This window comes from Herpailurus yagouaroundi, unplaced genomic scaffold (genome assembly GCF_014898765.1).
Source record: "Herpailurus yagouaroundi ecotype Mexico unplaced genomic scaffold, PumYag 393, whole genome shotgun sequence".
In the NCBI taxonomy this organism is placed as follows: Eukaryota; Metazoa; Chordata; class Mammalia; order Carnivora; family Felidae; genus Herpailurus; species Herpailurus yagouaroundi.
Genome location: NW_024412610.1, coordinates 328,848 through 339,988, shown reverse-complemented (window position 1 = coordinate 339,988; position 11,141 = coordinate 328,848). Strand labels below are relative to the sequence as shown.

At 46.9% G+C, this 11,141-nt stretch overlaps 1 protein-coding gene across 6 annotated transcripts in view; it reads left to right on the top strand.

The window, feature by feature from the left end:
- The first annotated feature begins 1,710 nt into the window (after positions 1 to 1,710).
- MSH5 (mutS homolog 5) overlaps positions 1,711 to 11,141 on the top strand; it is a 24,955-nt gene continuing 15,524 nt past the window's right edge. The window contains exons 1-12 of one of the 6 annotated variants that reach the window (XM_040463455.1): positions 1,711 to 1,816; positions 2,224 to 2,380; positions 2,658 to 2,781; positions 3,252 to 3,332; positions 3,515 to 3,577; positions 4,506 to 4,627; positions 4,802 to 4,911; positions 5,184 to 5,219; positions 5,758 to 5,840; positions 6,622 to 6,667; positions 10,662 to 10,800; positions 10,922 to 10,984. In XM_040463455.1, coding sequence (XP_040319389.1) covers positions 2,237 to 2,380; positions 2,658 to 2,781; positions 3,252 to 3,332; positions 3,515 to 3,577; positions 4,506 to 4,627; positions 4,802 to 4,911; positions 5,184 to 5,219; positions 5,758 to 5,840; positions 6,622 to 6,667; positions 10,662 to 10,800; positions 10,922 to 10,984 — 1,011 coding nt within the window. In that variant the 5' untranslated portion in view covers positions 1,711 to 1,816; positions 2,224 to 2,236. Of the gene's footprint in view, positions 1,817 to 1,883; positions 3,578 to 4,505; positions 4,628 to 4,801; positions 4,912 to 5,183; positions 5,220 to 5,757; positions 5,841 to 6,621; positions 6,668 to 10,661; positions 10,801 to 10,921; positions 10,985 to 11,141 lie in introns of those variants that run through there. The other 5 variants (XM_040463456.1, XM_040463460.1, XM_040463457.1 and 2 more) reach the window with 5 other exon arrangements.

Sequence of the window (11,141 nt, the reverse complement as noted above, 5' to 3'; positions counted from 1 at the left end):
CCAGTCTTCTCCATGGGTTATCCTCAAATTCTGCACACAGGACCCCTTCCATCTGAGGAAAGGAGGTCAAACCAGCCCTATTCCTAGGGTCCTCTTCTGTTTCAGCTGGTCAATGTCCATCAGAGAATATGCCCCACAAAGATCTCCCTTCTGGGAGACGCCTCAGGCAAATAGGGCCAGCCCTGAGCTGAAACAGGTTTTGGCAGCTTCTTCTCTGCCTCTCTTTTCTCTCCTACAGCTTTATAGCTAGAGCTGGCTTGATTATCAATATTGACTTTGGCTGGCTGGCTTGGTTACCCAAAAGGTATTTTGCCTTAATTTCCCAGATGACAGGTAATGCTGCCCTCTCCCGGTACTATTCAGCAGATCCCCCTGGATTTGAAACCAGGGGCTGCAGCCTCAAATCCTGCATCAGAGAAGTGTCCCTCTGGTCTCATCTCCTTACCTCTGCTTTTCTCCTATCTTAATATCTATCCTTTTCTTTGAAAGGTGGTTTCTTTTTTCACTCCCTCCCCTTCCTTGGCTTGGTAAACCAGTCCCTAATCTCTTTTCACCCCAGATTGGAAGGTGTGTCCCTCTCTGACACGCCTTAGAGTTATGATGGTCTCTTCCAGGTTTCCATAGCTCCATTGCTCAACCGTTTGCCAGGGGTAACCATTAACCTAGCACTTAACTCACTCCCCCGCTTTCTTGCTAGAGGGGATTTTCCAATCATTGTTTAGCAGAGCCAGATTATCCCACCATCTTCTCTAACCTCTTGGATGGGATCTCCCCATCTCAGGGTACCCTGGACAAAGTTGGGGAGGAGGATATATTTTTTAAAGTATATACTTGTTTATTTCTGTCCCCCTCACAATCTTCTCACTTACCCTCCCGTCACACACACTAAAAAGTAAGTTTCATGAAGCCCATACTTAATTAATGTTCAGTACTTTGGGTCTGCCACCTGACCCAGAATAGGCACTAAATAGTTGCTGAGTGAATGAATAACACCCCTCTGTACTTAGGGATGTGGGTGTGTGTGCATCTGTAGGAGGGGTACAGACATGTCTCAGCAGGAGTGTAGCTGTTCTTATCAGGTCTACTTCTCTCCACCAGACTTTGGTGTAATTCGAACGCTTCCACTTCCTTGTGAGAGACAAAAATTATAATTGAGACCCAGTAGTTCCCTCGTTGGGGTGGTAATACCCTGAACCAAGGATATAGGCAAAAGAGGACTAGGATAGGAGTCTTGCTTATTTCTGTTTATTTATTTAAAACACGTGGCTTTTACTAAGTTTAGGAGGCACTATTCTAAGCTGTTCATAAATACTAGTTCAGTGGGTACAAATATTAATTTAGAGTTGTTGGTACAGGTTTAATAATGTGCTTATCTTCGCTCTCCGGAAAAAAAAAAATGCAATTCGCCTCTGCCCCTTTAGGCTGCTCCCCCCAACCCGCCTAGACCAGTTAGTTCTGTAGGCTCTGACTCAAGCTCCGCTTCCGACTTTCACAGGCTCCACCCCGCGTCAATCAAAGCCCAAACCGGGAAGGCCTAAGGCCCGAGTGCTAAGCAACGGCACAGGCGGCGGGAAGTTTGAACGTTCGGACACCGCCCCATATGCGAATAGACCAATCAGCGTCCAGCCGTCTTAGCAACAGCGATCCTCTCCTCCCTCCAGTCCTGTCGAAATCTTAAGCAGGATCCGGATCTCTCCGGCCAATAGCGGCTTAGAGGGGCGGGGCGTGTGCGCGCGCACCCCGCCCCTACTCAGGTGTGCCTCACTCGCGGGAGGGCGGCTCTTAGTGACGCGGTTTCGCGCACGTAGCTATCCAGGTGACTGAAAGCGCGGGAAAGTGCCGCGAGTTTCCGCAACTGGGGTGGGAAGTCGAGAAGTTAGGGCAGCGATAGTGGGGGCGTGGTTGGCAGAGGCGGGGAGAGGAGACGTGCAGACTCGGCCCTCAGGGCCCTCCAGCCAAAGTACAAGCCCCGGGTGACCGGAATGTGGGTGGGGCACGTGGGGTTTTGCAGTCTGGACTTTGGTGATATACCTAAGAAGTCGCCCGTCAAAATGTCCGCAGATGTTAAAAACAAAACGTTACCGCATCTCTCCCCGGCCCTTGCAGCCCTGCGCCTCAGCCCTCTCCCAGTTCGGGTGGATTTGCGTGTCTACGCACCCCCTATCCCAGCCTCCTGGCGGTGAAATCCCGCTCCTGAACCGTCTTCGTTTTCTGCGCCCGCAGAGCGTCCAAGGCCATGTTCTCCGTAGGAACGATCCCAGGCGGGACGCCGCAGAGCCCGGAGCCGGGGGCAGCTTCGGCCAGCTTTCCCAGCCTGGCCCCAGTGTCGGGCCGTGGGGAGGCTGAGGAGGAGGAGGACAACGAGCAAGAGCCGGCGGAGGTCTCTGGGGCGGCGGTGTCTGATGTCTGGTGGAGCAGGCGCTTGGATCCTGAGAGCAGGGAGTTGGTTGGAACTTCGGGATGTTAGAATCAATGGGCTTGGAATAGCTGGCCGGTCACTTGCCTCTGCTCTGTTTGACACTGACTGAATGGGGACGATGATACTTATCTCAGTCAGGGATTTGATAAAATGATTAAAATTAAGTAGGACATGGCATAACCCTACACTTACCAGCAGTTTCCTTTCCTGTCGGTTTCCTTTCTTCTTCCTGGGATAGATCTATCTGTGTGCGCTGTGGACTTCAGGATACTTGGGCATCGCCTACTATGACACTAGTGACTCTACCATCCACTTCATGCCGGATGCCCCAGACCATGAGAGTCTCAAGCTTCTCCAGAGAGGTGGGAGCAGAACCATGGATTCCTCTACTCTGAGACTGGAAGTGTATTTCACTCTTCTATCCTTACCTGTCTCAATTTATTTTATTGACTCCCAGAAGTTCCCCCTGTTGTTTATAGGAATTCATTTCATTATTCAACACTTATTGTTTATAATGTATCAGGTGCTGGGCAAATCAGTCATGTCTGTCCTGCAGGGCTTTGGAGTCTAGTGACAATCTCCAGGTCACTCTTCTCTCCTGCCACCCTGCCAGTCTTCTCATTCCTCAATCTCATGCCTGACTCCTACCTATGCTCCCAATGTGCAGAGCACCTCTTACTTTTAGAGGGAGGAAATGAGGGTGCGTTTGTTTGTTTGTTTGTTTGTTTGTTTGTTTGTTTTGGAGGGAGTAGAAGGAAATAGCAAGGGGAGGCCTTATGCATACCCCCTTAGAGGACCCTTTTACTCATTTGGTCTCCATTCTTCTTCCAAGTGTTGGATGAAATCAATCCCCGGTCTGTTGTTACGAGTGCCAAACAGGATGAGAATATGACTCGGTTTCTAGGGAAGCTTGGTAAGGACTGGGTAAGGGGAAAAGCAAAAATGGGAAAGGAGTGAACTGTGGAATATTCCAGGAGACTAAAGGGTCTTGGAGGAGAACAGCCAGGAGGCCAGAATTGGGTGAGAGGGAAGGTGGGACAGAGGCAGAGGACTGAGATGTTCAGACTCATGGCCCTTTCTCTGCTTCCCCCACAGCCTCCCAGGAACACAGAGAGCCTAAGAGACCTGAAATTGTATTTTTGCCAAGTGTGGATTTTGGTACTTCCTTTCCTTTGCCCAATTCCTCATCCCATTTTTCCTACCCCTTTCTCCTTACTCTACTTGAGCTCCATCAGAAGTCTCTCCTCAGCCTTATCTTATCCTAACCCTTTGTGTTCTCCAAGTCCCATAAGCAGTCTCCTCAAGATCTCTCCTGCTCCTTACCCTTTAATAACCTGAAACCTTGTGAAGTTTCCACATAGGCGTGTCTAGGGATGAGGGCCTTCCCTGGGAAGAGGAAGTGGTGACACTTTGTGGATAGCTTTGATTGTTGGGATTTTTACCTTTAAGCCAAACCCATTTGTCCCTTAAAAAAAAAAAATAGACAAAACCTTCCCAGGTTTGTAAAAAAGATAAGGAATGTTCTATTCTACTTAGATATTAAGACATTAGTGTTATTCATTCCTCTATTAATATGATCCTTTGACCCCAAATTCCAAATAGATACCTTAGGAATAGATATTCTGAATCACTTGTCTTTCTCAGGTTGTGCTCTCAGCCAAAGATCTTTATATTCTAGGTAAAATAAAGAGATAATTAGACTAAGTCTGAAAATTTGGTACATTATTATTAGTATCATCATCATCATCATCATTTTATTTTGAGAGAGTGTGTGAGCAAGGGAGGGGCAGAGAAGGAGAGAGAGAATCCCAAGCAGGCTCCACGCCGACAGCACAGATGCAGGGCTCAAACTCGAGCTCTGAACCATGAGATCATGATTTGAGCTGAAACCAAGAGTCAGAAGCTTAACCAACTGAGCCACCCAGTCGCCCCTGAAGATTTGATTCTTGTTTCAGCTTTCCATTAACTGCCTGTGTAACTTGGCAAGTCACATCCTCTCTCTTGCTTCTATCATCTCATTCTTAAAATGGGGTGAAAATTGGGCTACAAGACCTTTCCCTTCCCTCTCATGCTTCCCCCAAAATAGGTCTGGAGATAAGCAAACAGCGCCTTCTTGCTGGAAACTACTCCTTCATCCCAGACTCCATGACCACCACTGAGAAAATCCTCTTCCTCTCCTCTATTATTCCCTTTGACTGCCTCCTCACGGTAGGAAGGGTCCTGGGAGATGAGGGCTGGTTGGAGAAAGGGACCAATACCCATTCCTAGGGTTGAGTCCTGGGAGGTACTAGTCCAATCCTGGAAAATAATAGTTTTCTCTGGTGTTGTCCAGCCTCCAGGACATTGGGATTTACCTCAACTCCATTACTGATTTCCTCCCAGGTTCGAGCACTTGGAGGGCTGCTCAAGTTCCTGGGTCGAAGAAGAATTGGGGTTGAACTGGAAGATTATAACGTCAGCGTCCCCATCCTGGGCTTTAAGAAATTTGTGTTGTAGGTGATTTACCCTAACCTCAAGCAAAGTAAGGTGGGATTGGGAGGTCTTAATAGCAAGACAAGGTGGGGGAGGGGGGTGGGAGGAGTGGGCAGTGACCCATCAGGTAAAGTGCTCTAGGACACATAGGAGCACCTGAAGGGGGTGTGGAGCTCCGGGGAGATGACTGAGACAGTATTCCAGGAGGGGGATCTAGGGGGTGGAACCTAAGAATGAACTCACACCACTCCTACCCCAGCCACCTTTCTTTCTTCTTGTTTTCTGTCCTCAGGACCCATCTGGTGAGCATAGATCAAGACACTTACAGGTAAGGAGATGGAGGCAGGCTGTCGTCTCTGGGGAGAGAGAAGGATTAAGTTTAATACTCTAATAATCCCAGTGAGGCTCCAGTTTCTTTAATCCAGGGGTTATTAAGGTCTCTCTCCTTGAAGAAAAGGGAAGAGAGGGAGAAAAGCCCAAAGGTGTCACCTTCCTTTTCTAAAGAGAAAAACTGATACAGAAGTGAGGGACAGACCTTACAACAAAATTTAATCTCAGGAGGATGTTCCCAATCTCCCTTCCATCTTCTCAATTCCCTTTAAAAAATCCAAGTTACCTTGGGGCTCCTGGGTGGCTCAGTCGGTTAAGTGTCTGACTCTTGGTTTCAGCTCAGGTCATGATCTCATGGTTCAGGGTTCAAGCCCCGTGTCAGGCTCCATGCTGACAGTGCAGAGCCTGCCTGGGATTCTTTCTCCGGGGGGGGGGGCCCGGGCCGGCTCTGCCCTGCTCTCTCTCTCAAAAATAAACTTCAAAAAAATTTTTTTTAAATCCAAGTTACCGCAAGCTCCTTCACTTCTCCCTTACAGTGTTCTGCAGATATTTAAGAGTGAGTCTCACCCTTCAGTGTACAAAGTGGCCAGTGGACTGAAGGAGGGGCTTAGCCTGTTTGGTAGGTATGCCCCTTCCCTCATCCCACACTACAAAATGCTGCCAGAAAAGCAGCTGCCTCCCGACATGTGTTCCAGTCCCTCTTCCCTCCCACTTCACTCCTGTTGCCAGATGTCTCTTCCACTCCAGTCCAGCTTTCTGATGCTCCTTGTACCCTCCCTGAGCTTGAGCACCCTCCCCCCCCATCCATAGTTGTCCAGTGTCATTTGCATATCATCTCTTACTTTACCAATTCCATGTTCCTTCCTTGGGTTTCTATGGATGTTTCTGCTGGTTGTGCACCTGTCTAGGGACTTTGGGAGTCCCTATGTTTAGAGGAGAGTTATATAACTGCATAACTGTCCATAACTTATGCATAACTTATTTGCATTGAGTCTTTGTCTGCTGTCTCTGGCTTTAGGGTGTAGTGGGGACATCTCCCCAAGTAGCCGCATGGTTTTACTGTGCATACCTCAGTGGATTGTGTCTAATGTTTACATATATGTGTTGGCCTCTTTGTGAATCCAACCACAGCTGCTCTGTGTATTTTTCTGGCCAACTGTTCCTGTGAGTGGCTATCCCTCCCTAAACCCACGGACGGTAATCCTGGCTCAGACTTGTGGCCAGTCGCTGGCTTTAGCTGCCTTTGTGTTCTGTATCTGCGGAACGCCCCCAGGCCAGCCTGTCCGAACTCTGTCCTAACCGAACCTCTGGCCCGGATGCCTCAGTTTAGACACACCCACACATTCCTTTTTCTGCCTCTGCCTTGTAACAAGCTCACTGCCTGCCCCTGCTCCCCACAGGAATCCTCAATAGATGCCACTGTAAGTGGGGACAGAAGCTGCTCAGGTAAGTCTCACACATGTGCTGCAGGTTAATGCATTCATTCTACAGACTCACACAAACCACCCCATCTCATAGTGCTGAGAACTGCCATTTCCCAAATGCTGGCTAAACACGTTTAATCCTCACACCAATCCCGTGTGGTAGCTAGTATCCTCATTCTGTGTTGTCAGCACAGATATACGTATGCCCATTGATGGTACAGACTGGCACACATGCAAGCAGCAGAAACAATCACAAAACACTAATGCACACATGGTAATATCTTTTTTTATTGAAGTGTAGTTGATATACAATATTATATTAGTTTCAGGTATACAATATAGTGATTCAGTGTTTATATACATTACGAAGTGATCACCATGATAACTCTAGCTACCATCTGTCACCATGCAAAGTTATCACAGTATTATTAACTATATTCCTTATGCTATACATTTGTCTTTTTTTTAATAACTGGAAGTTTCGACCTCATATGGTACTATCTTTACTTTTTTTAAGAGTTTTAAATTTTAAGTACAATCAACTTCCCAACGTGGCGCTCAGACTCATGACCCCAGGATCAAGAGTCACATGCCAGGCCCCACATGGTACTATCTTTAATTATAAAAACCACACTTCACATTTGAGCTATTGTCTGTTGACTTTCAAAATTGTGTCTCTATTTCTGAGCTGTATATGTGGGATGCTCACCGCACATCATCACCAGTTGCAATTTCTATAGGCAGTTCAAGCTCAGAGCATCTAAACTGATGCCCACTGGACCTGTTCGTCTTCCTGCATCCTTTTTTATCTGCATAATGGCATCGCTGGCAGTACTGCTTCTCAACCTTGGATTGATGCTTCTCCTTCACCCTTCATATTCAATTATTCACTAAGGCCTATTGATTGTACCCTGAAATGTCTTTCTCAGCCATCTCTCTCCCTCTTTCCACTGCTCTAACTCTGGCTGTAATCATTTCTAACCTTGGGCATTGTATTCACCTTCAGATTGGTCTCTGTGCTTTGAATCTCTTCTTTTTCCAATCTGTCCTTCGTTCTAAAATACTTATCATTCCACAACAGAGATCTGAGCATGTCACTCCACTTTTTTTTTTTTAAACCTTAAGTAAAAACAAAATAACATAAACCTCAGACTTCCCCGTTCTCCGTGGGATGGAGATTAACATCTTTAGCAGTATGATGTTCAGGGCCCCTCCCATTCACCCCAATTTAAACTTCCATGATTATTTTCCCAAGCCCTTCCTAAATCCATCCTTACTGGATCTGCCCTATAGTCCAGTCATTTGGGCCACTTTCCATCATGGAAATACACCATGCCCATGTTTATGCAGTTCCCTCTGGAAAGTTTTTCCCTTGTTCTTCACCTGTCAGAATCTTACATCTTCTTCAAGGTACAAGCCAACTATCACCTTCGTGGTGAAACTTTCACAGGCACCCATAAGGATACTGACACACACCTTCCCATTTGCTCTCACGTTGCCTGTTTGTTTTCTAGTTGCACTGTCACGTCAGGTTGGAGTTAGCGGTCGGTGAATCTGCTTGTTCTCATAGCTGTGAGCTCCGTACAGCGGTCATTCCTGTTACCTCAGTGCCTGCCACATGGCCTTGTATGTAGTAGCACCGAGTGAGTGAGTAGGTACACAAATGCAAACACATTGGTCAAGTCATCTGTACAAACTCAGAGCTGAAACCTTTGCTAGCCTACAGGTGCGCAATCCTTTACCCACCTCACCTGCCCTGCACTGTGTGTCTTTTAGAGATTAATTTAGGATAATCTGAGGTCATCTCCAGGTAATTGGGATGCCTTCATTACCCACACATTCTACAGGTGCAGATCTCTAATCTCAACCAGGGATGAGAGAGAAGGAATTCTCAGGGGAGAAGAGATCAGCATTAAAGGGGAGGGGAGGAATGCAGATCCCCCCAGGTAGGATCCAGCAGGGCATGGAATCACAACCTGAATCATGAACTAAGGACCCAGTTGGCCTCCAACTGGACAGGGCACCAGGAAGGTGACTGAATGTCACATTATGCTCTAAAGAGCACTGTGCTCACAGTCTGGAGACCTGAGTTTGAGACCCAGCTCTAGATTTTGGACAAGCTGCTTGTCTAAGGGCTTCATTTCCTCAGCTATAGAATTAGGAGGTTCAGCTTGACTAAGATTTCTCCTGGCACTAGCAGTACGTGAGTCAGAAAAACCTAAGTATTTTTTTTAATGCTTATTTATTTTTGAGAGAGAGAGCGAGAGAGAGAGATTGCTAGTGTGAGCACAAGTGGAGGAGGGGCAGAGAATCCAAAGTGGGTTCTGTGCTGACAGCAGAGAGTTCCATTCAGGGCTCAGACTTGCAAGCCGCAACATCATGACCTGAACCAAAGTCAGATGCTTAACTGACTAAGCCACCCAGGCGCCCTGAAAAACCTAGGTATTTTACAAGAAAGTCTGCTTGTACTCTCCAAGGTGGGGAAGAGTATTCACAGACTGACCTACACAGCTGCTGGTGGAGCTCTCTGTGGCTAAGGAGCAGAGGTGCCTAAAACCTACCCTCGAATCCAACTTAATTCTCCACTTTACTCTAACCTGGGGTGTTCTAACCCAGGGTAACTGGCCATAGACTATATAGTGTGAGATACATATCCTCGGGCCATAGTGTCTCCATAGGTTGGTTCTTTATATAAAGTAGCATGCCTGGGGTGGCTGGGTGGCTCAGTCCGTTGACTTTGGCTCAGGTCATCATCTCACAGTTTGGGGATTTGAACCCTGCATCGGGCTTTGCGCTGAGAGCTCAGAGCCTTCTTTGGATCCTCTGTCTCCCTCCCTCTCTGCCCCTCCCCCCCAAAATATATAAACATTAAAAAAATAAATAAAGTAAAATAACATGCCTAATGGCTTGCTCTAATACAGAAAAGAATTCATGGGCTCACAGGTCCTTGCAGAGTCTCACACTCTTCATAGCCATAGAGAAGATAGGGGCACCCAGAATTAGACAAACACAGAAGAAACATTTATTACCGTATACTAATTTATTAGGAAATACCTCAGGCACACAAAATGTGGAAGTAATAATAATACAAACGTCTATGTTTGCACGAACAATTTTAAGAATAAGGCAATGTTTTTGAAGGGGCGCCTGGCTGGATCAGTTGGTAGAGCATATGACTCTTTTTTTAAAACATTTTTTTTTAATGTTTTTGACAGAGAGAGAGACAGAGCATGAGGAGGGGAGGGGCAGAGAGAGAGGGAGACACAGAAGCCAAAGCAAGCTCCAGGCTCTGAGCTGTCAGCACAGAGCCCGACACAGGGCTTGAACTCACAGACTGCGAGGTCATGACCTGAGCTGAAGTCGGACGCTCAACTGACTGAGCCACCCATGCACCCCAAGCATATGACTCTTGATCTTGGGGTCATGAGCTTGAGCCCCAGAGTGGGTATAGAACTTACTTAAGAAAAAAAAAAAAAAAAAAAGACAATGTCATTGAAGCCTGTTCAGTATCCTTCCCAATCCTTCTCTGCAGAGATGACCATTATCATGAATTGAGGATTATCACTCCACATGGAATGGTTATATACTTTTACAGAACAACAAGAGAAGATGAACGTGTGTGCAATTACACCCAGAGACACTTTCACAGCTAAATGCAGATAAACTCACGCTGACTCACCGTCTCCTACTCAGCTGCAGAGAGAACTAGAGTGTTGGCACACAAATACCTCAATACGCTACACTCCCTCTAAATATTGACAAGCTCCATTACATATCCACATGGAATGACACATGGTTACATCCATCAAAACCATGATAAACAGAGTCGTGCTCACATGCAGAGATTTTTAGTAGATCTGTGTAAACACGCCCGCATAGATACTTGCCAGTACAGATACTGATTACCACAATCCCCAGGGACCTCCAGACACACATTTTCACAAACTGGGATCAAGACAATAACGAGAACAGATGTAATTTCTGTCCCCACCCCCCGTGTCATGCCTCACTTCCAGGCTATGGTTCACACGTCCGACTCACGACCTGGGAGAGCTAAATTCTCGGTTGGATGTCATCCAGTTTTTCCTACTACCCCAGAATCTGGACATGGCTCAAATGCTGCATCGGTTGCTGGGTCATATCAAGAATGTGCCTGTGAGCCAGGGGTGGGGGCCGGGAGGTGGGGAAGGAGTTTGAGGGTCAATATTGGACATGGGGCTTTTTGAGGAGCATTAGAGTGGGAGAGGGAAAACAATGGCTGTCCCTTTGACTGTAGCTGATTTTGAAACGCATGAAGCTGTCCCACACCAAGGTCAGCGACTGGCAAGTTCTGTACAAGGTAAGTTCTTCCTTCTTGAATCCCAGAAGTCCAAGTTAAGTCCCTCAGCATGTGATCCAGACCTTCTGTACTCTGGTCACCTTCTCCAACTTTATCCTGACACTTTTTTTTTTTTTTTTAATTTTGAGAGAGAGAGTGCACGAGTGAGAGCAAGCAT